The sequence below is a fragment of the Dioszegia hungarica genome (genome assembly GCF_025882075.1).
Source record: "Dioszegia hungarica strain PDD-24b-2 chromosome Unknown MKK02contig_25, whole genome shotgun sequence".
NCBI classification, from domain to species: Eukaryota; Fungi; Basidiomycota; class Tremellomycetes; order Tremellales; family Bulleribasidiaceae; genus Dioszegia; species Dioszegia hungarica.
The window spans coordinates 1,586,503-1,613,514 of record NW_026515779.1 but is presented as its reverse complement, the minus strand read 5'-3'; the positions used below and the strand labels follow the sequence as shown (position 1 = coordinate 1,613,514).

The window sequence follows — 27,012 nt, the reverse complement described above, 5'->3', positions numbered from 1 at the left end:
TGGGATTGCCAAATGCGCTTTCGGACGTGTCTGTGTCTATGATCTATGCCGATCGTAGAATGGAGGCTGAGAAGCGGAGGAGCAGAAAGTAGAGTACTGAGGAATGTGGTGTCAAGTGGAGGTTGCTCTTGCAGCTTCTAGGTGGAGGCAGTCTTGGATATTGGATCTTGATTCTTGGACCTGTCGGCCATGCTCTGCCCATCTCCTCTCTAGTGTAGGCGAACACCGCTATACCTCATCACATCATCAGATCAAACTAGACACGAACCATGTAAAATTTCTCAGACGATTGACCGACCGCTATGTATTGAGCCCGCACTACTCCTCGCCGCCTAAGCTACTCGAAATACCAAACCACATCAATCATGCCCGCCGCGACCGGCGCAAATCTTGTGAATGCCGCCTGGGAGAGATCCAGCCCGCCCGCCGCGCAAAAGATACACTGGTCGACTATCTGAACGTTCTTGAGGGTGATTCCGCCCGATTGGACGGTTATTCGTTTGAAGCACTTGTGGCCGGGGACTGCGGGCGTCAGCTATGCGCTTGCAAGACGTCTGCGGCGGGGTGGGCGGGGATCTGGCTGGGTGAGGGAGTAGGACTGTTGGAGCTGGTCTGAAAGAAGGGGTTGAGGCAGGTGAGGAGGTGGGTCGTTGGGTCGTTGGGTCGTTGGGTCGTTGAATTGCACGAGAAGTCCGGGAGGGAGGTAGAGGGTAAGGGAGAGGGAGGGTACTTACATCCGCTCCCAAACTGGGCCGGGGGGATAGCACCGACCAAGTCGGTCGCACGCGTGACTCGGCCTGTCCTGTCAGCCATCTCCCTCTTCCATGGCTTCCTACCGCGCCGACACTGAAGAAAAGACGTACCGCAAGCCCCAAGACCAGGCTCATAGATTGTCGCTCTGCCCATGTAGATCTGTGCCTGGCGTCTCTCTACCGCCAATCCGCCGGCGGATACCATGTCCCTGCCGGCGATGGGGCCGCCTCCGTCAACGAGGGAGGCTGTGCCCGGGTCGAAGGCGGGCATGGGCGAGGCGATGCTGAGTGTGAAGCATGAGAAGAGGGTGAGGAGGACGAAGAGGGGTTGGAAGGTGATGAAGGAGGAGGTGGGGCGCATGTTGGGTGTTGGATCTTGTTTCGGAGATTTTGAGTAGGTGTAATATCGGGGTTGGGTCGGAGGAGAGCTGCAGACGAGGTCAGGGGATGTCTACCAGGCTTTATAGGCCTTGAGAGCGGAAACAAAGAATCAAAGGGGGCTCGAGAAGCATTAGATGATTAGTACCCTCAAATCTTTGTGAGAGCCCATATGGACGCGTCCGCATACACGCCCACTGGGGCTGAGTTTGGTGCCTTTCCTCGTGCCTCGCCATCCCTCCCCATCAAAAGTCAGCCTTCTTGATCAGTAGGCCATAATGTATGAGACAAAGTTAGTGATGGTCAATGAGAAAGTTGATCAGCCATCAGTGGGGTGCTCACGGAAGACCGAAGGAGACCGAACTCTATGCACCCAAATACGAAATATAGGTGAAGGAAAACCGTTGGGTACCGAACTAGCGGCCCCGCACACAAATAGATACACGAAGAGGTAACAGAGAGAGAGAAAGCCGAAATGTCCATACTATAGCCAGATTGAATGTCCGCATTTCGTCCGCTCCGCTCTGCCTGTTTCTACCCAACACACCTCTCGTCACTCCCTCTTCCCACTCCCTCGCTTGAGACCTTTCCGCCGTGTCCGGGACGCTCCGTTATGCCCCCTGGGCACCCACCACAATCAACTGCCCATAGTTCGCCACCAGCCCATTGATAGCCATCAAATTGTTTCCCTGTACCGCCTGCTGAGCTCCACCTCCGCCTGCTCCCCCGGCTGCACCCGAAACCGACGCGCTCGCGCTCGCCGCCGACGCCGACACTGACGTCGAGGACGACGTGCCGTTGTATGACGATACGACCGCGAAGGGGTTGACGGTCCCGTTGACGCTGGCGGAGGACGACGATGAGGCGTACGAAGATGAGGATGAAGAGGAAGGGGGAGGGGTGGTGGCGGATGAGCTGCTGGGTGCGACCCATGCGGAGGAGGAGGGGGGTGTCCATGTTGTGGTAGGTGCGGGAGGAGGCGACCAGGTCGATGTCGGTGCTTGCCAGGTCGAAGTGGGGGGTGTCCAGGTGGAGGTAGGCGCGACCCAGTGAGAGGTCGTTGTGGTGCTGGGTGCAGGGGCGGGCTGGTCGTCAGCCAAGATTCTCGGGCCAAGCAAAAAGACGGCGACTTACAGCTTGTCCGTCGAACCACCAAGTCACTTGAATCACACCCGCACCTTCATCCGCGAACCGCTTGAACAGACCGGGGGACAGGTCCAGCCCGCCAAAGTCGCACGTGGGGCACTCGTCCATGATTTGCACGCCGCCGACGGTGACGCCGTTGGCTTGGACAGTGATCATTTTGAAGCATTGTGGGCCGGGGTCTGCATGTCAGCTTTGTCCCCCGGGATACAGGATATCGTAAACTTACATCCACCGCCGTATTGAGCCGAGTTGAGGGCGACCATATAGTCCGAGTCCTTTGAGTATTGGCCTATCCGTCAGCTCGGACCATGGCGAAGAGGACGATGGACAAGCTTACCGCACGCGCCAAGACCGGTATAGTAGAATGTCCCTCGGCCGTTGAACGACTGCCTCTTTGCCAACGTCGCATTGTGCTGGTTGGCATCCCTAATCTCCAGGTCCCGCTCTTGCTCCGGACTGGTCTTTGCGAGACGCTTGTGTGCGCGCCTGTTGTTGGATTTATGGTTGGACGACCCGGCGGCGGCGAAGGGGGAGAGGAGGAGAAGGGGGAGGGCAAGGGCGTCGACGCGCATATTGGTGATACTGATGGGCAGTGAGGTGGTTGAGTGATAGAGGTAATTGATGAAGGATCAATTAGGCGATCCTTTCCGTTGTCGTGGATGTGGAGCGGGAGCGCGAGGCGAAGGGCGGTCGTGCGAAAGGATGAGATCAGTTGTCAAGCTGAAGCTGAAGGTCCGAGCGTGGAGCGTGGAGCGTTGTGGTTGTTTATCGTGTGTGTTTCGGCCGGTAGGGTGTGGTGTGGACGACGGGCGGGGCTGGACGTTGTGTCGCGGAATGAGCGTGATTGTTTCAAAGAGTGTGAGTGAGTTGGCTGGTTTGTCGTAGTTAGTGGTCGATATGGATAGAAGAGAGAGAGAGAAGGAGATACGTTGAAGGAAAGGGGGGTCAAAGACTAGAGTCAGGGCGAACAACGTTCACTCAGCCAACAAGATGAAACACACAACCCCCTTCCCTTGGCTTTAGCGCTAGGACCTCCGTTTCCATTAGCTTTTTGCTATACTGGTCAGTGCTAATAGTAATACCCTTTCCTGATGAACGTGTGGAGCTGTCCTGTCCAGCATGTCAAGCTGTGCGTCGTGGTGAGGGTAGCGTTGTTTACCTTGCCCCGTCAGTTGGTGTACTGCACTTTTTAGGAGGTAAACAACGGCACGGAACGAATTACGGCAGTTCGGCCCGGGAATGCGTCATTCCGCCGGGACCTTTCTTCTGGCTCCGACCGATGGGAGGGGGCTCGAATAAGAGGTGAGCTTTGGGTTGCACGTGGTCCGCTTACCTCAGCAAACAAGCTGCTGCCCCTTTTTGGCTGATGACCGCGCAGGTCCTCCCTCGTCGCCATTGCGCCATCTCGCTCTGTATAGCTCCTTCTTGACTGGCTCGTCCTCACCCATTCACCTACCACTCACCCATCTGACTACTGCGCACGACCACAAGCATCGGGGACCGAAACTGCTACGACCGAAAGACTAATACGTGCGCCTGCGCCAGGTTTATCCGGAGATCCATCTCGAGGGCGAGGTATTCAGTCTCCGTCTTCTGCAAGAAGGCAGAGAAGCGGGAGGGAAAGTGGGACTGGGGATTCGGGCAGAGCGGGAAGATTTGCGAAGGCATTCACTCTGGCTCTTTGTCTGAGCAGGGCGGTCCAGGCGAGCTTCTAGGCGCAGCAGTCTCCTCTCCCGGAGGCAGGAGAGGACCTCTCGAAACTCCATCTCGCTCGGTCACCTCTTTGCGGTCCATCATCTATCATGCACAACCAGCAGCTTCCGCACCACTCGCATTCGGACCCCTGGGCGCTCAACTACATCTGCTGTGATGCCTCACACGCCGCTTCGTCCTCTATCCCCTCGACCAGCACGCCTCAGATGACCTCTCGAGGCGCCGGCTTCACCTCCACCGCCGCTTCGCCCCTCGCTGGGATATTCCCACACTCCCACCCCTTCCCCTTCCCCTCGCCCTCCAATCTTAGCCCAGCGGGGCCAGCTCGACCTCACGCTCCCGGTCAGCAGGCACATTCATGCGAAGCGGATCAATGCTGTACGGAACCCGCTTGCGGTCCGGTGGAATGCTGCACCGATCCCTTATGCTCCGCGGACCGGTGCGACGAGCTGCACTCGCACGAGCATCAGCATCTTCAGCTGGGGTTGCAGCAGCCACAGCCCGGCCTCGGTGGTGCCGGCGCTGGTGCAGGTGCAGGGGACAGTGGCGTTGATGGCGCGCTGGGCGGGATGGAAGGTGACGAGTTGATGAAGTGGGCATGTAGCAAAGAGGGGTGCGAGGCTATCCAGCAATATGTAAGTTCGCAGAAATGTCTCTCATATCATGGGCTTTGCCATCCTTTGTCTTTGCTCGTGTTTCCTGTGGTTCAGATTTGGGGGAGCGCTGCTGATACCGTTTAGTTGGAATGCTGTACTCAGCCTGATTGTCAACTACCTATCGTCCCGCCAGCGAACGAGTCTGGTCAAGTCGGTACAACATCGGCGCACTACCATATGCCAAGCGGACTGACTGGACTCGATAATATTTCGGGTGGACTGCAATCGCCCTTCCAGCTAGGGTCGCCTGCTGCTGGTACCGGTCAACATCGGAACCATCACCAGCACCAGCACCAGCAGCAATCGTCCATCTTCGGCGGCGGGGTCAACCTCCATCAATTTCAATCTCAGTCTCGACCCTCCTCTTCCTCGTCCACCTTTCACCAACACCAGCACCAGCACCCGCACCAGCATCAGCATCCCCATCACCACAACCACAACCACAGTCACAGCGCGCAAAACCACCATCCACATCACCACTCGCACTCTCATCAATCCCATCATCCGCTACAGCACCAACAGCTGCATGAGCACTCTCACCAGCATGCCCACTCTCACTCGCATTCCCACCATTCTCACGCGCACATGCACCGTTCCTCCCAATCGCTCCAGCATCAACTCCCCTCATTCCAGCAACACCGCCATCCCCACTCACACTCACACAATACCTCCATCTCCTCGCTGCCCCAATCAACAATGACGAGTCCCGATATTCTCCCCTGGTCAACCTCTTCCTCGGCCCTTACACCCGCTTCTAACGCCTCCCAAACCCCCGCGACCAACTCCGGCCCCGCGCCGATGGTCTTCCCGACTCATGTGTGCCACTGGCAGAACTGTCACCTGACGTTCTCGTCCATGCCCGACCTGCTCGCACACGTCGCAGCGGACCACCTGGGAGCACCGGGGTTCGGTCCGTCAAATCCTCTACCTCCGCCAACCGGCAGCGAAAATAGTCCGGCGCTGTTCCTCCCGCATCAGGCACACGCGCTTGAGGAACAGCATCAGCAGCAGCGGCAGCGGCTCCAGGCGCACCAGGAGGAGCAGCGACGACGGCAGGCCCAGACTACCGGTCAAACTCAAAGTCAAGGTCAAGGACCGGGTCAAAGGCAGAGCCAGATGCTTTCTCACTCTCAAAACCCCTTCGACCCTCCCTCCACCTCTACGTCCACGTCCAACCTCCTCCCCTCTCTCTCCGCCCTCGGCTTTCCCCCCACCTCCTCTTCCTCGACTTTCCAAGCCGAACAAGACCGCCTCCTCTCTTGTCTATGGGACGACTGTTTCCCCCTCCCTACCACCTGCTCCGCCGAGGACCCGCTCCAGTGTCCGCCGCACACGCACATCCCCGCCCCCGCCGACTGTACAGTGCAGCACCCGCACTCGCACACCCACACCCACCTCGCCGCGAATGGGGGCGGCGAGCCGTTTAGTCCGCAGACGATGTTGCGGCATGTCCTGGAGGAGCATCTGGGGGTTCCGGGCGATATATTGGGGTGGGAGGCGGGAGATGCGGATTTTGCGCTGGAGCAGCTGGCGGGCGGTGGCGCTGGCGCTGGCAGCTTCGGTGGAGTCGGTAATGATGGCGGAGGGTTCTCGTTTGGACAAGCGGGGTCGGTAGTGGGTGGTCCACAGACGGAGAAGGAGCTGGAATTACCGCCAGCCGCTTTGCCTCTGCCCCTTGCGGCCTCCGGAATCAGCGCTGGCGCTAAGGGGCACAAACGCCTTAAATCGACAGCGGACCCCACTCTCCCTACTCCGCCGCAATCGGACCCTTCGCCCGCCTCACCCCCCAAACCCCTCTTTTGTCAATGGCACGACTGTACTCATTCCGCCCCGTTCAATACGCCCGCGGAAATGATGGATCATCTCTCCGAAGTGCACGTGGGGAGGGGGAAGGAGAGTTATGCGTGTCTTTGGGGAGAGTGCGCTTGTCCTGCCCATGCCCACGCCCATGCCCAGCCGCAGACCGAGGTGGTCGAGGGGTCGGATACGTCGTCGTCGGATGATAAGGGTGCAGAAGGGGAGGACTCTGGCGGCAGCGGCGGTGGTGATGGCGGCGGTAGTGGGGACAGAATCGCCGGCAGCACCGAAATCGCAACCACCGGTCGCGTCTTCCGATCCCGCCAAAAAGTCTTGCGCCATCTCCAATCCCATACCGGCTATCGCCCGTACGTGTGTACAGTCTGCGATCAGGCTTTTAGCGAGGCGGCACCGCTCGCGGCGCATCTACGGAGACATAATGAGGAGAAACCGTTTGTGTGTGGGTATGAAGGATGCGGGAGGGGGTTTGCGATTAGTAGTAGTTTGACTATACACATGGTGAGTTGTCTTTCTCCCCGCCTGCCCGCTCTCCGCTCGGAATTCCAGTCGAGAGGATTCAGCTGATATGCAGCGAACACACAATGGCGAAAAACCCTTCATCTGCCCCCACTGCCATAAAGGCTTTGTGGAGGCATCTAACCTAACCAAGCACATCCGGACGCATACGGGTGAGAAACCGTTTGCGTGTCCTCATCCGGGGTGCGGGAAACGGTTTCCGAGGCCGGATCAGTTGAAGCGGCATGTCGGGATACACGAGAAGGAGAAGGAGAGGGAGAAGGAGGGTGTGGGGGTGGGGGCTGTGGGGAGGAAGAAGGGGGGAAAAGTGAAGAGTAAAGCGGGATGAAGGGGGGAATTTGGGTGGGTGAGAAGGAACGGGCGCGCGGGAGAGGGCCTGGGTGCTTGGTGCTCCGTGCAGGAAGCTCTGACTTGATATTATGCAGCCATCATTGTCGATCCGTTAACTTGAGGGCTTGCGGTGCATGGCTGTCCGATCTCTAGCGGTAGGAGTGGTGGGCTAGAAGTATTGATACATCTCATCTCATGTCTGATCTACTGACACCATTCGCTCTACTTTCTTGTCTACAGGTCTTCCCGCAAGCTATACGACCAGCGTCAAGCTCCCGGCCTCCTCCGCCCTCCGTCAGTCGCCCACTGTCCTCTGGCGGTCCCACCGGGACCTTAGACAACAGGATCATTCGCGCTACTATACATCATCAGCTACCATCCCTTCTCTATGCTCTCCCATGAGGAGGCGCAGCGTCAGAACCAAGAGCGTAAACCCACTAAGGCTTGACCCCGCTCCCGTCGTTACTGACCGGGTACGTATCGCTCTCCGGCTCGTCCGACGTCGTATCCACCGCTGGCGCAGGCGTATCCGCACCCGCGCCGCCGGCCCCGTCCTGCCGCTTGGCCCTGCTGATGGCTTTGCTGATACCGCCGGCGCCGCCGACGGGGATGAAGGGCTTGAGTCCGGAGGCCGAGTCGGCTTGGACGGGGTAGGTATCCGATTCGGGCTCGGCTTGGGTGAGTTGGCGTTTGGCGAGAATACTGCAAGGATCAGTGTTGGTGCTTGATCAGCGGGATAAAACATCATCGGCAACGAGGGGAAGTACGAATAGAGTGGGGGACTGAGATATCGATGGAGATAGCTCACTCAGCTTCAAGACTCCTTCGGTCTTCCTCGTGGAAGAAGTCGATCCCGCCATCTCTATCCCTATCAGTCTTTGTCCTTCCGGCCGCCCTACCAGAGGAAGAGGATGAAGTGTGGAGGGTGGTAGAGTGGACTTACGCGCTCGCTCGGACAGCGATGTTGCTCGGAATCTCGCCGTGCTGGTATGCCATCCCAAGGGAGGCTGCACCAAGGGCAAAGAGGACTGAGGGGAGGCGCATGTTGATGTTTGGCTTGGGTTGGGTTTTGGCTGAGAGGTACGCCTTGATGGTGTAGCAGAAAGCAGGTAAATGAGCTAGTATCGAGCCATATATAGCCTAGCTGTGCTCAAAACAAGATAAACGTCCAAGATACATCGCCTATACCTGCACGTCAACAACCCAGAAGCTTGCTTGACGACCGCCCATATCCGTATCTAAGCAGCAGCGGCGGTCGCAGCGGGCCGTTTCCGCTTATTCCCCGAAACGATCTTCTTGCCCTTCTTTTGCGGCTCATCCCATGCTTTCGCAGTTGGTGCACCGAGCAATGTTTCGTGGCCTGGACATATCAGCTTTTGCCCTCCCCAGTCTATGTCCACCTGGGCAACCACGGCGTCTGAAGCGAAAACTCACCGGAAGCTCTGACGAGATCATCAATGATGACCTTGCTCCCTCCGGTAGGATACCTCGCCGATACGCCCCTGGCGACAAGCGGCTCCTTCATCAGGTGCTTGAGCTCCGCTTTGAGATTAGCGACCGATTCGGTCCGATTTCCTTTTCGGCGATGTTGAGGCCGGATATGGGGTCGGTCGAATGTCAGTTCGCCGTCGTCCAGCCTGCCCAGTCAGCTCTACGTCCACTTCGACATGAGGTCAAGGAAAGAAAATGGGAAACAGAGCTCACATATCATCGTCCAGATCGATATCCATCGCCTCGGCAGCCTCCTTGAGCCAATTCCGATCGTGCGTCTCTTTCTTGACTTCGTGTTGCGCCTTCTCGATCGCCTGAGCGACGCGAAGACGTTCTTTTAGTTTGGGAAGGAAGCCACTTTCGATAGGTAGTTCGGGTAGTTCCACAGCTGAAGCAATCAGCTTAAACCCTTATTTCCTCCTTTTCGCTGCCATCTCTCCTCTTCCCCATCCTGTTCTTCTCATCTCGGCCGACCTTCTCTCCACGACCCTGACATTCCCTGTCCTTCTCCCCGATCCTGATATCCCCGTTCAGTAGAGGACCCAAACTCACTCCTTCCCAAACTCCTCATCAAACTCCGCTGCATCCCCCTCTCCTCCGCACTAACAATCTGCAACGCAAACCCCGGGTTCTGGGCACGCGCCGTACGTCCACTCCGGTGGATATAGGCGTCTGCCGTGCGGGGCAAGTTGAAGTGGACGACGTGGTCAACGTTGGGAATGTCGAGACCGCGCGAAGCGACGTCGGTGGCTATGAGAACGGCGGATTTGGCTTCTTTGAATCTGAAAGTCAGCTCCGGCCTGCGATAAGTGATCATCCCCAATCGTGAGCATGGCTGGAGATGGATATCAAGGGAGACGAGGGTATGGCGGGACCTACCGGTCAAGATTCTTCAGTCGCTGCTTTTGCTGCAACTGCGAGTGCAAGGGGTACACCGGCATCTGCAACATCTCGAACAAGGGGATGAGTCGGCGAATACCGTCGATGCTGCCGGTGAAGACCATCGTTCGGCCGGGGTAGCGAAGGAGGAAGTAGTAAAGGTAGAGATCCTAATTCATCAGCTTCTGCCTCTTTCAGCTGGCCGAATTACGGATCAGTAGCTCACCTTGTCTGTAACGACACACTCGACCATACTCTCCCTCAGCGTAGCAACGACACCTCCTTCCGGACTCAGATCGATAACTTCGGGATTCGCATCTCTAAAGTCCAGCCGATCCACCAGGTCCTCTGCAGAGTATCAGCTTTCGCCTAATCGAAGAAGGCAAAGGAGGCGGGAGAGCTCACCCAATGCTGAAGCCCGCTTGGTTCCATTCTTCGGTTTCCGCTGTTTCCGCTTCAAGTTTTGCTGCAGGTCTTTCGAGAGCGTCGCGGAGAAGACGAAAGTCTGCATGTCTTCCCGAGGGCGGGATTCGGGCGCAGAGTCAGAGTTGGCGGCTGCGAAGACGGGGTCGTCGTCGTCTGGCCCGGCTGTAGAGCTGTAGAATCAGCTACAATCCTGGCGCATGGATAAGATGATGACTTACGCTCCCTGCCTTTGAGTCAGACGAACGATGTTCTCCAGTTCGGCGAAGTGCCCATTCTCGATCATACGGTCCGCTTCGTCAATAATCAAGAACTTGAGGGTTCTTACGCCAGTAGCAAGATCCTCATCCTACACTGTCAGCTAGGCCCAAAATGTAAAATGGGGTCGCTGCTCACCGACTTGATCAGGTCCCACAATCGTCCTGGCGTAGCAACCAGGATATCCGCGCCCCGATCTACGATCCTCTTCTGCTTATGCGCGCTCAGACCACCAATAACACTCCCTATACTGACTCGTGGGGGCTTGTTGTGCTTCTTTGCCTGTGCGCGCTCCTCGTCGTCCATCAGGTGCGCTACGACCTTTTGGAGGTGGTCTACCACTTGAAGCGCAAGCTCTCTTGTTGGGCAGACGATGAGGGCGGATAGCGGGCGACGGGTGGACTTCGACGGAGTGGGCGAGAGAAGGAGGTGTGAGAGGATAGGAAGGGAGTAGGCGAGGGTTTTACCGGAACCCTAGCTTGTCAGCTTGGTCTATCAGAGCAGAAGGGGACGTACGGTCTCAGCAACGCCGACAACGTCTCGGCCGCTTAGACCTGAAGGGAGAGCACGGCCTTGAATGCCTGTAGGCGATACGAAACCGAGGGCGAGAAGGGCCCGCTTGATGCGGGGATGTAAGGAGATTTCGGACCAGGCGGGCAGAAGGGCATCTGCGGTTATCAGCTCAGTCTTGCCGGATGAGCACCATGGACAAAGCTGACCATCGAATGGCTCTGCTGCCTCTGTTTCCTCCTCATCTTCCTCGTCCAGGTCCTCCTTCTCCACCCTGCTGAACTCAGGGAGGTCGGCTCCGTCCTCAGAACCGCTCCCTTCTGCTTCATCCGCCTCGGGAACGGCGTCGTCTGGGATACCTCCCCATACCTCCTCCTCATCCACCACTGCCGGCTCAACAGCCTTCGCCTTGCCTTTTCCTTTCTTGCCTTCCGCGGCCTATCTCATCAGCTTCCCGTTCGCCCATCATAAGCAGCAGGCAGCGCACCACAAACCGCGCGACCTTCATTCCACCTTCCGCCGTCTCCCACTCCACACCCACATCGTCCAGCTCCTCCAGCATCATCATTCCTCCACCATCATCGAAGCCCGAAAACGATGCCGGGTTGAGCGTACGCCATTGCAGCGACTCGGCCGTCAGACGGTCTTTCTTCGCCTTGGGAGCGTCTGAGGTGGAGGCCGCGGACGAGGCAATTCTGGCCCGTTTGTTCCCCTTTTTGGGCTTGGACGAGGATGCGAGTGTATTTGCCTGTGCTAGGCTGCTTAGGCTACCTCCTCTCATGTTGATAGATAGGGTTCGGAGTGGTATGTAGAGAGGTGGAAGAAGAGCTTGGGTGGACCTGCAGATTTCCGGAAATCTTGCTCGTTACGTAACGGAATTTGCGTCAGTGCATCATCACACCCTGCCCACCCATATCCTATCCTACCTTTGTACTTCTCCCTTCTATCCATAGTCACTTACAAGAAGACGTTATGCCCCCTCGCAAGCCCCGCGCCGCTCGCTCTACGGCCCCTACGCCGTCCCCAGCACTTCCCGGCGGCGGAAAATCCAGGTCGAGCCGATCCCGCTCAAACAAGACGGATGCGAGCAGCAGCAGCGAGACGGCCGAGTCTGGTGTCGGCGCCGTGGTAGAAACGGACGAGGATGAGCAGGGGGATGAGACTGCGACTGCTATTGATGGCGAGGCGGTGGACGCCGAAGAGGCGGAGGACGTTGATGGAGGTGTGGGAGAGTGTGAGGCGGCCGGTGGCGAGGATGCCGAGCCCGTGGTGGAGGCGGAAGCTGTAGCGGGAGGAAGTAAGGGCAAGACATCGATGGAGGAGCGGATGGCGAAGCTCAAGGATCTTCGCATGCGGATGGTGAGTTGACGGATACTCGCCGAGATTCGAAAGCGACCTTAGCTGACGCTTCAGAACCAAAGCACCGCCGCCAACAGACAGGATCTCGTGACCGACCACCAGAAGCAAAAAGTCACCGCTAAGGAGCTCCAGCGACTCGAAAAGCAGAAGAAGCTCGCTCAGACACTACGGCTCAAGACGGAGGCGGAGGCGTCAGGGGAGGATGTGGAACGGCGCAAGGCGTGGGAGTGGAGTATCGAGCAGAATGAGAGGTGGGAGGCCAAGCAGGAGGAGTCGAAGATCAAGAGTGACACGCACTTTCACAGTGAGCTATCTCGCCCATCGATATACTGTAGGGGCATGAGCTGATTCTGTAGACGCTGAGGACGACGCCTGGAAGCTGTACAACCGGAATATTCGATCTACCAAGGCCGACCTGCTATCGTACGAAAAGCAAAAGGAGGCTGCGCTCGGTCTCGCGCCGGGAACGCTCGTACCCCTCAACGCAACATCGCAGTCCTTGCAGGCCAGCGGATCTCGACGGCCTGGTGCACTGTCCGCGGCTGAGGATCTGTATCGCGGGGCGGATACTTTGGCTTATGGTGACAGCAAGCCGAGTGAGGACGCGGTGGATCGGCTCACAGCCAAGATCAACAAAGAGTACGTTTTGGTTCTTGCGAGAAGCAATTCGGAAATCAATGCTGATATTTCTAGTATGGACAAGCCTGGCAAGCGGAAGAAGAGGGTCGAGGAGGAGGGCGAGATCAATTATATCAACGACCGGAACAAGGTCTTCAACAAGAAGGTTGCGAGGTATTACGACAAGTATACCAAGGAGTATGTTGCCCTTTACCAGGCTGAGATTGGACTACGGCTGATGCTACTAGGATCCGCGCCAACTTCGAGCGAGGAACCGCCCTCTGATACCTATCCAGCGTGTGTATGCGAGGCGCAGTTCCTGTCTCCGAAGCGGGCTGGTCGGAGAGGAGATATCTTGGCTCGTCATTGTACTATCGTTCATGTATCAGTATACCTGCTACCAGCTGACCATTGTCATACAATCTCACTGACAACGAGCGAGCCAGCTCAGCGCCCAGACTCAGACATATTGCATACCGACGCGTACCATGACCAGCTAATTAGGACACCCAAAATTGAGCAGCTTTTCTCCCTCCACTCTCGGACCGCCCTAGCCGATCCTTGCCCAGCCTTCGACGGTCTCGGCTACGCCTCTCTCGGAGTGAAGATCCACTTGCACTCCCCCGATGCAGGGATCAGCGTCCCCCAGTCTCTCGGCTCCATCGACTGTACCGTCGTCTCGGGGGCCGGGCGCAGGTGAAATGATCGGACGATGGACGACACGCTCACTCGCAGGGTGGCGGATGCGAAGCTGGCGGTTAGCGACTTGTCACATTGTGGGGGTGTCGAGATAGATGCTCACTTCTGACCAGGGCAGGGTCTGTTGCCCGATGAGAAGGGGCTGAACGCTACAGTCTGTTCCGGTGTCATCTCCTCCAAGAATCGCTCGGGTCGGAAGCCTGCTCATCAGCTATAACGCTGACGGTGGCGGTGAGCCAAGGAGGGAACGTACAAGCTGCGTCAGATCCCCAGATGCCAACCGACCGATGAGCCGTCCAGACTTGCACGCCGACCGCGGTTCCAGCTGGGATATGGTACTCGCCGACCATCATCCCTTCTTTGCCCAGGACGCGGAGTCGAGGACCGGGGGCGGCGGGGTAGAGCCGTATAGCTGAGAGGACAAGCCACTTGAAGATACGGCGGAAGAGACTGCTGGTACTCACTCTCTTTGAGCACAGCCAGGAGGTACTCGTATTCTGCGACTTCTCTCACTCCTGCCACTTCCCCTCGCTCCAGCCTGTGCGCCCTGACCTCGTCGGCCAGCTTCTCCTGGACGCGAGGATGGGTCGAGAGGAGCCACAAAGCATAAGCGGCAACACCGGTAGGTTCGGGGGAAACCATACTGTACGATCAGCAGCTCCTCGCGATCAAAGAGCTCGAGTAGCAAGCTCACATATGGTCCATACACTCTTCGATGATGTGGTGCTCCGTCCAAGGCAAGCGGGTATGGTGGTCCACCGTCGCTCGGAGTCTTTGGGCGGTACAGGGTCGATCACCCATGGGCTTGTTCATTGCCGCTCGGATAAGAGGGGTGTAGTACTGACTCTCATCAGCTGGGTCTTGACTCTGATATATACGGAGCGCTCACGTTCTGCAGGACCCGTTCGGACTGGACGATGGTCTGCCATGATGCTACCGGAAGCCACTCGAGCATACTCCAGACTAGCGATGGGAGTGAGGACGCCTGAAGTGTCAGCTCAGGTCTCCGGATCCCATGACACCAGGGAGGCAACGACGTAGCTCACGCAGAGCGACCGGTAGAATGCGATCCGCGTTTGTTCGCCCATCCCCCTATCCCTTCCTTGGAGATAGGCATCCATCATGCCCAGCTCCGTTCCCATGACGATCTGACCTCCGATCTGGCCAGTCAGCTAATGCTGCGATTCGAATCTCGGCTGAGTCAAAAGATGGAGGCAGGCACTCACATCGATACAGGTCAGGCGGAAGATCGGCATAATGTCGATGCCTTCTCCGGGCTTGGTGGATGAGACGGCGTTGATCAGGCGAAGTAGCTTGCCGAACTGGACTGGTCAGCTCATTCTTGCACGCCAATATAACATGAGGACTCCATGATTCCCACATGCTCCTGGTATTCTGGGTTCCACTGCGGCATCTGATGCGCCGCGTAGTGGGGCAGAATTGCCTTGCGTTTGCCGGCTGCGACGTGGTGGTCGCTGTCGTGTGAGCTGGGATTTCGTCAGGAGACAATGCACACAGAGAGCTCACTGATTGAAGAATAACTTAGCAGCCCGACCATCGCGTCTGCAGTGTCAGCTCGTCGACGTCCCTCTAGTCTGTGTACTGGAATAGCTTCGGCACTCACCTGCTGACCTCGTGATGATTGGTCACCTATCCCTATCAGCGCGCTGACCCTGTCCCTGTCCAGCACAACCAGTGCTTACCTTGGAGAACTTGCTACCCATGATAAACCGGTTCCACGCCGGGTCAGACAGAACGACCTCGTTCGCCCCAGTCCTCATTACCGGCCCTACGAAAAGCTGGCGCTCGTGTACCTCGACGTGTCGCTTGCCCTTGAACAGCATCGACATGGTAGCCGGCCATGCAGATGCGACGCTCCCGACCGAGTAAAGCGGAATACGGGCGCGGGCCAAAGGGTGGAGGGTGAGGTTGTGTAGGGCGACGAGGGGGAGGTAGAGGATGAGACCCGTGATGAGGCCGTACAAGAGAGGAGCAAAGTCCAGGGGGGAGAGATTCACGCCGAGGTGGTGAGCTTGAACGTCCATTTTGCACAGGGTGAGGGAGTAGGTCAAGGGGTTTGATCAGCAAGTCAGGGGCGTCAAGTCCTCCAGCGGCAGTCAGCTCTTATATCCCCCTTTCCGGATCTTCAGCTGACAACGTGCTCGTGGTCCATCATCCCCAAAGGTCAAGTGTCGTGTCCCGTCCGAGCGGGTCCCGAGCTGTCCACACGCCAAAAAGCCGGCGCCACAACTATTCTCGAACGCTTGGACCTTTCCAGCATACCGTTAGACTGGTCCCAAGGAGTTTCGTAAGTAGCGGAGAGAGATGATTGGTACTTCGACGGGGATCTTCAGTGCACGGGTGATGTACAAGCTCGACTGGACCACTTCAGCTAGAGCACCTTATCTCGACCGCGTCCGTCTAAGGAATCCTCTTGAAGTTTATGTCTTGACGGCATCAAAGGACGTGTGCGATGCCGTCGAGTGCCGATCTTGGTAATTAGATGGTAAATGAGCAAAAGGACGTGACATGGGTGTGACTGTGTGGATGAGGAAAGAGCGATCTGGAGACAGAGTAGCTTTGAGAGGAAGATGAAGGTTCAACTGAGGAAGAGTCAAAGGCTCTGAAGGTTTCGGTACTCTGATTGGCCCGGTGCCTGGAGCCGGGCTTACGGCACAGTTTCGGCGCCGAACAACCGAGTGCAGCGAAGCTCGAGCAGTCAGCAGCTGAGGAGGGCAGAGGTAGCCAAGTGACAAGTCGCGACCAGCTTGCGACTTTCCACACCTTCCAGCCTCGAGAGGGCGGAATGAAGAGATCCGAGGGGCGCTTGTCAGCTGTAAGCCTGGAGACCACAACTCTGAAACAGTCTGAAACGTTTCGGCGAATCAGCTGATGCGAAGCGCGTGATCGGCGTCCCGATGCGCGATGCTGACAGATACAACTATGACGTAGTACTGGATCATCGGAAGCTGAGGCGACTTCAAGTACTGCTCACTACTGCCCAGTAGCTGCTCGTCCGCACCACTACCACCCTCACACCACCCAAGAACTCCACAACACCAAAACACAATGTTCACCCTACGCACAGCCCGTACCTTCCCCTCCCTCCTCCGCGCCGCCCCCATCCGCGCGCTCTCCACATCCATCCCGCGCTTCAGCGTCCAAGCCCCTGACGCCGTTCCCGGCGGCGCTACAGACGCCTCCAACCCTCCTGGCGTCCGTAGGCCCGTCGAGCCCTCGGACCCTGCGTTCAAGAAGCAGCAGGACGCCCATGTCCGCGAGAAGGACTCGGGATCGGCGGACAAGGTGGTGCAGAATGATACGCCCGAGTCGGTGGAGAGGGCGACTGGGTCCGGCGCGGATGCGGGTGGGGGCGTGACGGGGGATGCGGGGATGCAGAAGGGGCAGGGGAAGGGGGATGCGGAGGGGCTTAAGCAGGCCAAGGAGGTCGGGAAGGAGGCGGGGTCGGCGGGGAGCGTGCCGAGGTCGGGTTAGATGTTGGATATGGCGGCGGACGGTAGGGGGGCCCATAGGATTAGGTAGCGATGTAAGAAGATTGTAAGTAGGAAAGACGACGTAGGTCTGGCCCAATACTGCGTGAGTACTGATCAGAGCGCAATGCGAGTTAGTTAAGTCTTGATGCGCAACCACTGATGCGGGAGCGTCACCGAGCTACTTTAGGGCTTGTCTTGTGTTCTGACGATGTCAAACTCCCAGGCTGCAGTGTTCACAGAATGTTGAGGTCGACCTTTACTCACCGTGGGGCAGCAGCTGACATCTACCACACATACTTGTCTCGATGCAGGCGGCGACGCTGCTCTCGCTTGGACATTAACTCTCTCCAATCATGGGAGCCTGACTGTTGGATGTGGTCGCTGGTGGCCGGGAGCGAGCGAGTGAGTCAATGAAAGTGCAAAAGGCTACTACTTCATTGTGATCCAATCATGGCTGAATGATTGTCGTGCAGCTCCTATCATCCTTTACTCGCCAGTAGAGCTCGAACGCTCAGAGGATCTAAATCTGCATCATCTAGCGTTTCCGCGTTTGACCTCCTTTCATCAGGTTCGAGGACCGTATGGTCGACAAATGGCGCTCATCCTTTACGCCCAAACTCGAACGGTGTCTAGGTCTGCCATGTAGCTCGTCCGCCCGGCCACCTCATTTTACCTTCTCCTTATATCCCTGCTTGCCACCCACATTCACATCTTGGCTATCACTAGGCGTCGTTACTGCTGCAGACAAGTACGATACCACCCCCACGTCACGTCAGCCATGGACACCGTCATTTCACCCTCGGAGGTCGAAAGCCAGCCTGACTCCTACGATCCCTCATGGTGCCGGAACCGCACGATGTCGAAGTCGCAGATTCACAATTGGCGCAACCTGACGGTGAACCAGGCCGGGGACACGGTCTTCTGTCCGTCGTGCAAAAGCTTCCTGAATATTGCGGGTTGGTTTGGTGGCATCGAGTGCACACGGAAGGGTGAGTCACGCCAGACCTTTCGGAACTCTCAGGGCCAATCTATGCAGGTTCTAACTGACACTGACAATGCAGGTGGGAAACACAAAGTCAACCCGCGGAACCATACGTTGGGTGAAGAGGGAATCCAATCACGCTGCACAATTCGGCGATGCAAGAGGCCGACGTCGAGGTTGTTCCTGAACGAGTACCAGTACCAGGCTCCATACTCTGAGGAGGATTTAAGCGGCGATGAAGGCCCCGCCAGCGTGGACACCGCCGAAAATGACTCCGACCACCCTGTTGAGCCATGCGAACCCGGCACGCACAAGCTCTCTACGGGTCGCGGGACTGCACACGGTCGCAAAGACCACAACCCTGCTACCGGGTCCTTCATTGTCACTCCGAGGGCAATTCTGACGTGTTTGACTTGCGGGCTCGCCGAGGTTCCAATCTACTCGTATGAGACCATGCGTTGCCCCAGCGAAGGGCCGAAGTACTCTGGCGATGCTCGTAAGTCCTCTTCATCATCCGCCTTGAGAAAGACAGTAGCCGCTAGCGCCCGGATGGAAGCCTGACATCGACAGGATACCACGAGCAAGTCATTTCCGACGATCAGTCCAAGAATCCGCCCGGTACCAGGGTCCATGACAAGGAAGGGGTGCTGTCAAACTGCAAACATTGCTTCCGGCACCACAGGAGTGAGCCTTTCATCACTCGGGACGTCGCGGAGGCATGGATCCAGCGCAAACGTTCGGGTGCCACCGATGAGATGAAAAGGCGTCCTTAGAGTTCAGTGTGGGTGGTCAAGGTGTGATGCGGCTTCAGTCGAATGACATTAGCGCTGTTGACTGAGAGCTCCGCACGCTTCTGAGCTGGGTCGCGATTGTGAAGGACGGATGTCAGATTTCCATGCATATCAATTCGAGTTGACTCGTTGATCTGGGCAAGGGGCACTCATCATCCCAGCCTAACATCTCAGCGGGAGCCGGTAAAGCCATCATGAAGGGCTCAAATCGATTCTCGGACGCTGTCGCTTCAAAATCACTGATCCGAGTTTGCCTCAAGCTTCTCGGCTACATCGACCTCGGTGTCATCTTGATTCAGGATCAGTTTGATCACTTGTCGAGACGCGTCTGGTCCTTCGATAATAACGACTAGGCTTAAGCATGGTCATCAGCGTGAGTGGAAAAGTCAATATATGTCTTGAAGTGATTGGCTGGATGAGCTCAAGAGACACTGAAGGTCAACAGCCTGGTCCCCGCGCTGGCGCCCGTTCCCCGTCCTTCCGACCCCATGTGACTGGGTGCCTCTTGATTTCTTCCCGGGGATATCCCTCCATACTGTCATAGTCATCCCTGATTCTCAACGCTCCGGTGGCGCGTCTCATGGGCATGGCATGTCTTCGAGATGGCAGATCAGCCCACATCTTCAGTATCTTTTTAGTAGGTGACGCCCTGACTTTCCTTTCAGCTCGTGCAGAGAACGCATCCCGCGAGGAGCTGTACAGTCAGTATTTAAGTATACTTATGGCGTGATAGCCTTGTGGGTCCGAAGTAAGATGTGAATCGATCACAAGGTTCAAACAGTGGGAGGCGATCACGTGATCTATTGCAAGAGGAACCGAGGAATGTGGATCCCGCTCAGCTGTTGATGATCAAGCTGCCGTCTTATCATTCACACTCAACTCTACAGCACACCCGCAGCCCTTCGCGGGACCCATACGACTGCTCATCTTGCCCGGCTCACCACCCGACCTTGCCCATCATGCCGCTCAACTCCCTCCCACCCTGGCCCCCCTCCCTCCCATCCTCCGCGCACCTCCAACACCTCCAGACCCTCGCCGTGACCCACGCCCTCGCCCACGGGTTCACTCACCTCCCCGCCAACCCCTCCGATCCTCCTACACACGCTACGGCCGCTCCTCTCTCCCTCTTCCCCTCCCCGTTCCCTCGACACCTCTTCGAGCTCGCGACGGAGATCCAGACGGTGTATAATGCGCTTTACGCGCGAATCGCGCTGGACTGGGGGTTTCTCGATAGAGTGATGGGTGGGGTGGCGAAGGTCGATAGTTTCCAGGGAGAATTGTGGAGGGGGTGGAAGGCTGTCAGGGAGGAGCTCGTCCAGGTGAGTCTGGGAGACTAACAGAGGGGAGGGATGAAGAGGACGGAGCTGATAATACAGCCGCTACAGCTCGGGATCTTCCGCTCGGACTATCTCCTGCACTCGCTTTCGTCCTTAGCGCCCCTGGAGCTCAAGCAGGTCGAGTTCAATACGATCTCGTCGTCTTTCGGGGCATTGAGTCAGAAGGCGAGCGAGACTCATCGGTGAGCTCTTCCCTCTCGCTTATCCCACTGCCTGTCTTTAATCCCCTCACTACCTCTTCATCTCCGCTGTATCGAGACGTAGGAGTGGTCTATGCAGCACGATTGACGCTGACTGCCAGATACCTAGCCAAAGAGACAGACATGTTTTTCGACTCCTCCCCCTACCTGTCCACATTCGACAATTATCCCCTCAATGATGCGCTCACCTCGATCGCGCAAGGTCTCGCGGAAGGATGGGCGGCGTACGGGCGCAAAGATGCAGTGGTGCTCTTTGTGGTGCAGGATGGGGAGAGGAATGTGTTTGATCAATGGGCGTTGCAGTATGAGCTTATGGAGCGGTATGTCCCCTTTCTAACAATTCGGAAGCTACAGGAGAGGAAAGGAGGGCTTAGGTGGTGCGACGATGACAGGTCTTGCTTGTTGATAAGGCTAGGAGTTCGGGAGGGAAGGGGGGTCCGACAAGGAGGGACAGAGAAGAGATCTTGCATAGTCAAACGCTGATTCTCCAGACACGGCATCAAGACCGTCCGGCACACCTTCTCCGAGCTGGACAACCTCGTTCAATTCGACCGAAACTCGAAGCGAATCTACCTCCCCGACCCCCTCGCGGACCTCGTCCAGCCCCGGGAAGTCGCCGTCATCTACTACCGCTCCGCTTACACCCCTACCGACTACCCTGGCCCTGGCGAATGGTCCACCCGCCTCCTTCTCGAGCGGTCCCGCGCCATCAAGTGCCCCTCCATGGCGCTCCAACTCGCCGGCGCCAAAAAGGTCCAGCAGGTCCTCACCGAGCCGGGAGTCCTCGAGGATTTCCTGCTCTCCCCGGACCGGCCGGACGTCGGGTTCGGGAAGGGCGCCGGGGCGTTTACGCAAGAGGACGTCGATAATATCCGAAAGACGTGGATTGGGCTTTGGCCCATGGACAACTCGGAGGCGGGGCAGGAGGGGTATCGGCTCGCTATGACGCAGAGCAGCCGGTTTGTGCTCAAGCCGCAAAGGGAGGGAGGGGGGAACAATATCTATCGGTCGGATATCCCGCAAGAGCTGAAGCGGCTGGAACAGCAGCAGCACCAGCAGCAGCAGTATGGAGCGAGGGATGTGATGCCCCGAGAGGCGTATATTCTGATGGAGCTCATCACGCCGCCGGATGGGGTGGGGAATTGGTTAGTCCGGGGAGGGGACAACAAGGCGAGAAAGGCGGATGTAGTCTCGGAGTTGGGAGTGTTTGGGGTGGCGCTGTTTGGGCCGGAAGGGTCGACTGGGGGGAATGAGGGGCAGCCGAGGGTCGTCAATAGGGAGGCGGGGTTCTTGATGAGGACTAAGGGGAGGGAGAGCGATGAAGGGGGTGTGGCGATCGGTAGGTTTTTTTCTCTGTATGGGCTTCTAGGTCTCTTATGAAGGGAGGGAAGCTGATAAGACAGGTATCAGCTCGATTGACAGCCCGGTCCTCGTCGATGTGGTGTAAAGATGGGTCATGTGGGTATGGAGCAGGGAGGTTATCGATGAGGGCTAAAGAAAGGGGGAGCGATAAGGGCGGTATGGCGATCGGTAGGTCTTCCTGTTCATAGGCTTTTGAGCCTGATCTAGGAGGGAGAAGAGCTGACGAGACAGGTAATCAGCTCGATTGACAGTCCGGTTCTCGTCGATGGGGAGTGAGGAGGTGTCATAACGGGTATGGAAGTCAGGGAGGTGCTTGATGAAGCTTGAAGCCTAAAGGAGAGGAGAGCGATGAAGGCGGTGTGGCGATTGGTACGTCCCTCTTGGTTTGTCTGCTTAGTCCAGGCTCGAAGGAAGAAGGGCTGATGAAGCAGGTATCAGCTCAATCGACCGTACGGTCTTTGTCGATGTGGTGTTAAGAGGGGTAGGGTCACGCTGGGTATAGAAATAAGAGAACAGAGAGAGGTGTCCGAGCAAAGCATGCTATGCATCAAGCATCGTCCTTCTCGCTCTCGGTCCCGGCCTCACCAGGATGCAGAGCCTTGTGCTGTTTCAACATTGACCGAATGGGGAGCCTTTGCCCTCATCTTCCTCGAGCACAACGCACCCAAGGTAATCAAAATATGGTAGCCTCACTCATCCTCCTTGTAGGTCTCGGTCTCACTAGGAGACAGTGCTCGTGCGGTCTCAAGGGTGACCGACGGTACCGAATGGGAAGCCTTCCTACTCCTCTTGCTCTCGCTTGACGCAAGTAAGGATGTACATAGTATGCCTCAGTCGTCGTCCTTCGCGTTCAAGCTCGATTTGACCAGGGCTCAGTAGTCAATCCTAGTGCTGTACTGAGACTACGCGATCAAATGGGAAGCCGCCTCCTCTATCCTGCGCTAGAGGCACTTGACGTTCGTTTCATCATGATGGCCATATTCGCTTGTACATACGATATAGTGTGACTTGTACACCAAGACTCAATAGCTCTGCTTGACCACCGCTGCGGCGCCACACGGTCCTGCAGCTAGTTCCTCCTTCTCTCACACCGCTACAGCATCAACACTATCTGTCCCTGCCTCCAAACCTAGCGCCCGTTGACCTCTCCTTCCCAACTTCATCCCCTATCCCCCTGAACCTCCCCGCCCGGCCCAACCGCATCCCCAGCAGCCAACAGCGCCGATATCGACTCATACGAAGCCGACTCGAGGAACTTGTTGATATCGAACGAGGGATCGCCGACATTGACTCCGGCGCCCAGCATCCTCTGCTGGGACTCGGGTTGTGCGGCGGAAAGAGGCTGCTGCTGCTGCGAATGGGCTATGGGGGGCGGAGGATGGGAGATATGTGATGGGGCAGGTACAGGAACAGGTACAGGCGGGAGATCGTCCGCGTGATCGAGCGGCCGTTGAGGTAGATGTTGGGTCTGCGATTCTTGAAGGTAGCCGAAGTATGGGGTGAAGCCGCTTTCTCCTTCCCCTAGGCCTCCAGCGCCATTGTCCGCTTGACTGCCGAAAGGGACAGGGGGTTCTGCTTCTGACCGAGGATGGCTGAGTAACGAGGAAGACCCCTCTCCCATTTGTAAAGCCGGGTCGATCGGCGTGTATCCCTCCATCCCCTCCATCCCTGCCATTCCCCCTATCCGCCCCATTCCCCCAGCACCAGCTGTAGCTGCAACTGCTGAGATACGCGCCTGATCCCGGGCCATACCCTGCCCCAGAGCCGACAATGCCCGGACCGAGTCTGGGAGTGGGTCGAGATGGGAGACATGATCTGGGTTGTAGGGTTTCCATTTTGGATCGAGGGGGTTGCCAGGGGGAGGAGGGGGAAGGTCGGGATGATGGCAGGGATACCGGAAGGGGGTGAGGCCGATAGGGTAGGGAAGGTGTGTGCGAAGAGGAGGGAGAGGGGGAAGGAAGGGGTCGGGGTGGGTGAGCTGGGGAGTCAGCTACGTCCACAATAGATATGAAGGAAGAAATAGGAAGGGTCAGGTGGCCGAGGAGATGGGGAGGATGGGGAAAGCTCAGCCTCGACCGCAGATCTCTACCACTTCCCCTGCCTTCCTATCTCCACCTGAGGCTGGGGAAGGATTGGAGGCCAGGAAGGGCTTACCTCCTTCGTTGGCGAGCTCTTTTGTCCGCCTGACTTCTGGCGTGTTCTGCCAGTCGTACCGCCGTCGGACTGCTTCGTAGCGCCAGAAGAGGATGGCATACGCTTCGCGCGTTTCTGAGCTGTCGGTATGTAGTCCCTCTCTTTGTTCATCGAGAACAGCAGACTCACAGCTGGCTGGTACTCTGGGTCCTCCTTGGACGAAGTAGCTCCGGCGCGTCTCCCCTCGCGTCCCTGCGACCGGCCCACCTGATCCATATCTCCCACCCCATCTTCCTCAAACGTACTCCTCAGACTGTCTGGCTGTGCGACGCCAGCAGCGACCGCCGCCGACCGCCTCGTCACTCGTCCAAGTACAATCCCACCAGCTCCCGTCCCCGGTACCCCTGCCAGACCGTACGCGGGACCCGTCCTCGCCGAAGCTGATCCAAGCTCATCGGTCGTGTGAGCTGCTTTCCGCTTGCGCTTGTCCTTGACCGGAGGTGTGTGGGTGGATGACGACCCTGTTGTCGCCATAGTCTTATATATTATGAGATGAGTAGAAGTGCGGGGTAAGATGGAGGTGGGGGCCCGGTCTTAGCTGGATGCGGAGAGAGAGGTGAATGGCGGCGATCGCCGATCAGACCAAAGCGGAGCGGAATCTTTTTCGGCGTGATGACGTATCACCTGCAGAAGCAGAAATGTGAAACATGGTGAAACTCCGCCGCGTTCCTTTGACGACCATCAACAAACCATACCTCAACTAAAAATCCAAGACATCACTAGTCAGCAATACATACCGTCCTACCCCGGGGTCCGGTCTCAGCATACCGAGACACCATCGCGCCGAGATGAGCTTGCGTAAGCGTCAGCAGACAGGCGCAGGCGCAGGCACGGCGCCAGCGCTCTTCCCCGGGGCAGATCTGGGCAGCGCGGCAAATGGGGGCCTGCACCGATGACGCCCTTCGGATTGCTTGATGTCTCAGCTAGCATTTGACCTCCTCCTCGCGCCCTCAGGAGGCTCAGAGGCTCCCTACAGGCCTCGGGTGGCCATACGGCCGACTATGGGTTAGCGGGCCGGTCGTCCAGCCGGTATAGGGGGGACATACGGTCCATCTCGTCGATTCCACGTCCTCCTTGGTGGCCGGACGCTTTTTCACCGCCCAAACATCCGGTCTCACTCGGTCGCGTTACTATCATTCCCCCACCCTCTTCGCTTAGGTCGAAATCGGTGATCGGGGTCGGGTCTACTCCTCGGAACGGCGTCCATCGGGTCGTAACGGCGCGCAAGGCACGGTCGGGCGCGGGATTAGGGCAGAACATGGCGGTGTCGCTCGTCCATTCACATCGGAGCCGATGTAACGCCCCTTCCTGATGACGGGGAAGGGAAACTTTGCCACTGCTATATCAGCAACATCTATCCCTCTTTCTCTCCTCTTTCCTCATCATCTACCTCCCATCTCCTCTCATCCACCGCGTCACCTATCCCACACCGACCAGCCAGCAACCTCTTTGCATCCCCAAACCGTCGAAAGGCCCATCCACAAGCACCATCGGCGTCCTCAACTCCATCCCAGCATCCCTTACTCCCTCCGGCTATCCTCACCCTATTACACTGTACCCTATCATCTCTGGATCGGAGATACATCGCCGGCTAGCTTGTATCTTGTCAGAGGATCCACCAGTGAGTCCAAACCACCTCTTTCCTCCCCATTCCCCTCCATCACAGTCTTTCAACTCTTCCGACCCCATCAGATGCACCACTTTCCATCCACCACAAGCCCCAGCTGCCTCTACCCCTGCTCTTGCTCTTCCTACGCCTCACCATCCGCTTTTCAGGATACTAGAACGTCCGCTGACCCTTCAGATCACAATGTCCTTTACCACCACCTTCCCTACCGGCGGCTACACCTCTCTCACCTTCACTGCCGCAGCGGAGCCCCATCCCCTTTACCTCCCCCTCGGCCTCGACTATCATCTCGGATCCTACCCGTCTCAGCCGAATGACTTCATCTGGTCCCCGTTCCTCATTCCCCAGGCTCCCCCTGTGTACTTCGGCAACTACCTGCACGCCCATGAGGCTCAACGGAAAGCCCTCAGAGTCTCCGGTACCTCCCAATCCCCCGTCGCCATGGCTGCCACCATCAGCGGCCTTTCCCAAGTCCCTGTCGCTCCGGCTCCGACCTTTGGCGGTCAATTCCAAATCACCGACGCCCCCGCTCAGTCCGTCGGCGGCCCAGCGTCCGGCCTACTCACAGTCGTCCAAACCGTGAGCCAAGGTTCGAGCGAGGACGGACAGGTCAAGGATGAAGATCTTGTCGCCCTCTACTGTACTGTGATTCGGGAGGTGAAGGAGGAGGGGGGTAAGCCAGTCAAAAGGTGGAAGTGCGACTTCGATGACTGCAGCAAGGTCAGCGATCGCAGGTGTGCGGCGATGGAGCATGCACAGATGCATGTTAATCAGAGGCCCTTTGCGTGCGAGGAAGTGAACTGGTAAGTCTCTCCACTATATCCTTTCCCACCTTGTGTAAAAATAGGAGAAGCATGAAAGAAGCTGATTCGAATAGCACCAAATCTTTTGTTCGCTTCCACGACTACAAACGCCATCTGGCGTTACACTCGAAGCTTCGACGATTCCCCTGCTCGTGGTGACTCCCCTCCTCTCACGGTCTCTAGGGTGTGAAGCTGACAACTCAGCGGCAAAGCTTTCTCCCGAGCCGATGCTCTCACCCGCCACCGCAAGCGAAAGATTAACCCGGAGTGCGCAGACAAAAGCAACACTCTGCAACCCGCGGTCGACATCGCCCAAGGTCAAGCCTCCTCCAGCGGTCCCGCACGCAAGTCAAATGTCGCTCACCGCCGTACCTCTCCCTATTAGAGATACGGTCCCACTTTGCTCCTTTCTTCCAGCCTTTTCCCCCTTCAATACTTCATTTTCTCATATTGATAGTAGGTGTGGTGGGTCTTGATCAAGTGTTGGCGTCCTAGTCTAGATCTAGTGCTTGATTCCCTTCCAACATGGTCCTTCTGGTAGCTTGCAGTCTTTTGTCAGTAGATATCGATGTAATATTGACGAGTACGTGTCTCGATCGGTTCTATCAGTCCACCTCGAGCCCTGGCGCAACCATAAGCTCATGCATCAATAGCATGAAGGAGGCTGGTCATAGGAG

At 57.3% G+C, this 27,012-nt stretch overlaps 10 protein-coding genes across 10 annotated transcripts; 4 read left to right on the top strand and 6 right to left on the bottom strand.

The window, feature by feature from the left end:
* Positions 1–337: 337 nt before the first annotated feature.
* On the bottom strand, positions 338–1,113 carry MKK02DRAFT_41121 (uncharacterized protein; the record flags this gene model as incomplete). Its single annotated transcript, XM_053091445.1, has 3 exons — positions 338–522; positions 735–797; positions 864–1,113. 3 exons carry the CDS (start codon positions 1,111–1,113, stop codon positions 338–340), a joined length of 498 nt encoding a protein of 165 aa, XP_052942586.1.
* A 628-nt stretch (positions 1,114–1,741) lies between these two features.
* Positions 1,742–2,848, bottom strand: MKK02DRAFT_30539 (putative B2-aldehyde-forming enzyme; the record flags this gene model as incomplete). The annotated part of the gene is made up of 4 exons (XM_053088071.1): positions 1,742–2,215; positions 2,265–2,455; positions 2,503–2,565; positions 2,614–2,848. 4 exons carry the CDS (start codon positions 2,846–2,848, stop codon positions 1,742–1,744), a joined length of 963 nt encoding a protein of 320 aa, XP_052942585.1.
* A 2,193-nt stretch (positions 2,849–5,041) lies between these two features.
* MKK02DRAFT_15141 (uncharacterized protein) lies at positions 5,042–7,229 on the top strand (the record flags this gene model as incomplete). Its single annotated transcript, XM_053085553.1, has 4 exons — positions 5,042–5,090; positions 6,378–6,564; positions 6,706–6,961; positions 7,035–7,229. Coding segments are annotated over 4 exons (687 nt in total), but the record flags the coding sequence as incomplete, so codon positions are not given.
* A 517-nt stretch (positions 7,230–7,746) lies between these two features.
* Positions 7,747–8,353, bottom strand: MKK02DRAFT_41118 (uncharacterized protein; the record flags this gene model as incomplete). The annotated part of the gene is made up of 3 exons (XM_053091444.1): positions 7,747–8,011; positions 8,118–8,171; positions 8,253–8,353. 3 exons carry the CDS (start codon positions 8,351–8,353, stop codon positions 7,747–7,749), a joined length of 420 nt encoding a protein of 139 aa, XP_052942583.1.
* Positions 8,354–8,547: 194 nt separating this feature from the next.
* On the bottom strand, positions 8,548–11,651 carry MKK02DRAFT_20518 (P-loop containing nucleoside triphosphate hydrolase protein; the record flags this gene model as incomplete). The annotated part of the gene is made up of 12 exons (XM_053086270.1): positions 8,548–8,669; positions 8,744–8,946; positions 9,014–9,188; positions 9,353–9,582; positions 9,680–9,849; positions 9,906–10,027; positions 10,085–10,275; positions 10,324–10,451; positions 10,499–10,834; positions 10,877–11,028; positions 11,080–11,308; positions 11,358–11,651. The coding sequence occupies 12 exons, from the start codon at positions 11,649–11,651 to the stop codon at positions 8,548–8,550; spliced, it is 2,352 nt and encodes a 783-aa protein (XP_052942582.1).
* A 191-nt stretch (positions 11,652–11,842) lies between these two features.
* On the top strand, positions 11,843–13,132 carry MKK02DRAFT_20755 (SYF2 splicing factor-domain-containing protein; the record flags this gene model as incomplete). The annotated part of the gene is made up of 5 exons (XM_053086309.1): positions 11,843–12,229; positions 12,284–12,533; positions 12,586–12,868; positions 12,923–13,045; positions 13,096–13,132. 5 exons carry the CDS (start codon positions 11,843–11,845, stop codon positions 13,130–13,132), a joined length of 1,080 nt encoding a protein of 359 aa, XP_052942581.1.
* A 300-nt stretch (positions 13,133–13,432) lies between these two features.
* On the bottom strand, positions 13,433–15,591 carry MKK02DRAFT_41115 (cytochrome P450; the record flags this gene model as incomplete). The annotated part of the gene is made up of 12 exons (XM_053091443.1): positions 13,433–13,598; positions 13,650–13,746; positions 13,800–13,958; positions 14,011–14,189; positions 14,241–14,386; positions 14,436–14,531; positions 14,593–14,706; positions 14,773–14,868; positions 14,928–15,021; positions 15,074–15,109; positions 15,171–15,196; positions 15,250–15,591. 12 exons carry the CDS (start codon positions 15,589–15,591, stop codon positions 13,433–13,435), a joined length of 1,551 nt encoding a protein of 516 aa, XP_052942580.1.
* A 1,024-nt stretch (positions 15,592–16,615) lies between these two features.
* On the top strand, positions 16,616–19,166 carry MKK02DRAFT_30534 (uncharacterized protein; the record flags this gene model as incomplete). Its single annotated transcript, XM_053088070.1, has 8 exons — positions 16,616–17,023; positions 17,090–17,104; positions 17,127–17,143; positions 17,352–17,442; positions 17,687–18,029; positions 18,102–18,518; positions 18,593–18,706; positions 18,988–19,166. The coding sequence occupies 8 exons, from the start codon at positions 16,616–16,618 to the stop codon at positions 19,164–19,166; spliced, it is 1,584 nt and encodes a 527-aa protein (XP_052942579.1).
* Positions 19,167–19,772: 606 nt separating this feature from the next.
* Positions 19,773–21,797, top strand: MKK02DRAFT_20463 (glutathione synthase; the record flags this gene model as incomplete). Its single annotated transcript, XM_053086260.1, has 6 exons — positions 19,773–20,132; positions 20,190–20,332; positions 20,452–20,670; positions 20,842–21,585; positions 21,616–21,689; positions 21,754–21,797. 6 exons carry the CDS (start codon positions 19,773–19,775, stop codon positions 21,795–21,797), a joined length of 1,584 nt encoding a protein of 527 aa, XP_052942578.1.
* A 1,074-nt stretch (positions 21,798–22,871) lies between these two features.
* MKK02DRAFT_30532 (uncharacterized protein) lies at positions 22,872–25,165 on the bottom strand (the record flags this gene model as incomplete). The annotated part of the gene is made up of 7 exons (XM_053088069.1): positions 22,872–23,690; positions 23,867–23,985; positions 24,035–24,112; positions 24,151–24,366; positions 24,530–24,605; positions 24,643–24,815; positions 24,952–25,165. The coding sequence occupies 7 exons, from the start codon at positions 25,163–25,165 to the stop codon at positions 22,872–22,874; spliced, it is 1,695 nt and encodes a 564-aa protein (XP_052942577.1).
* Between the last annotated feature and the right edge of the window lie 1,847 nt (positions 25,166–27,012).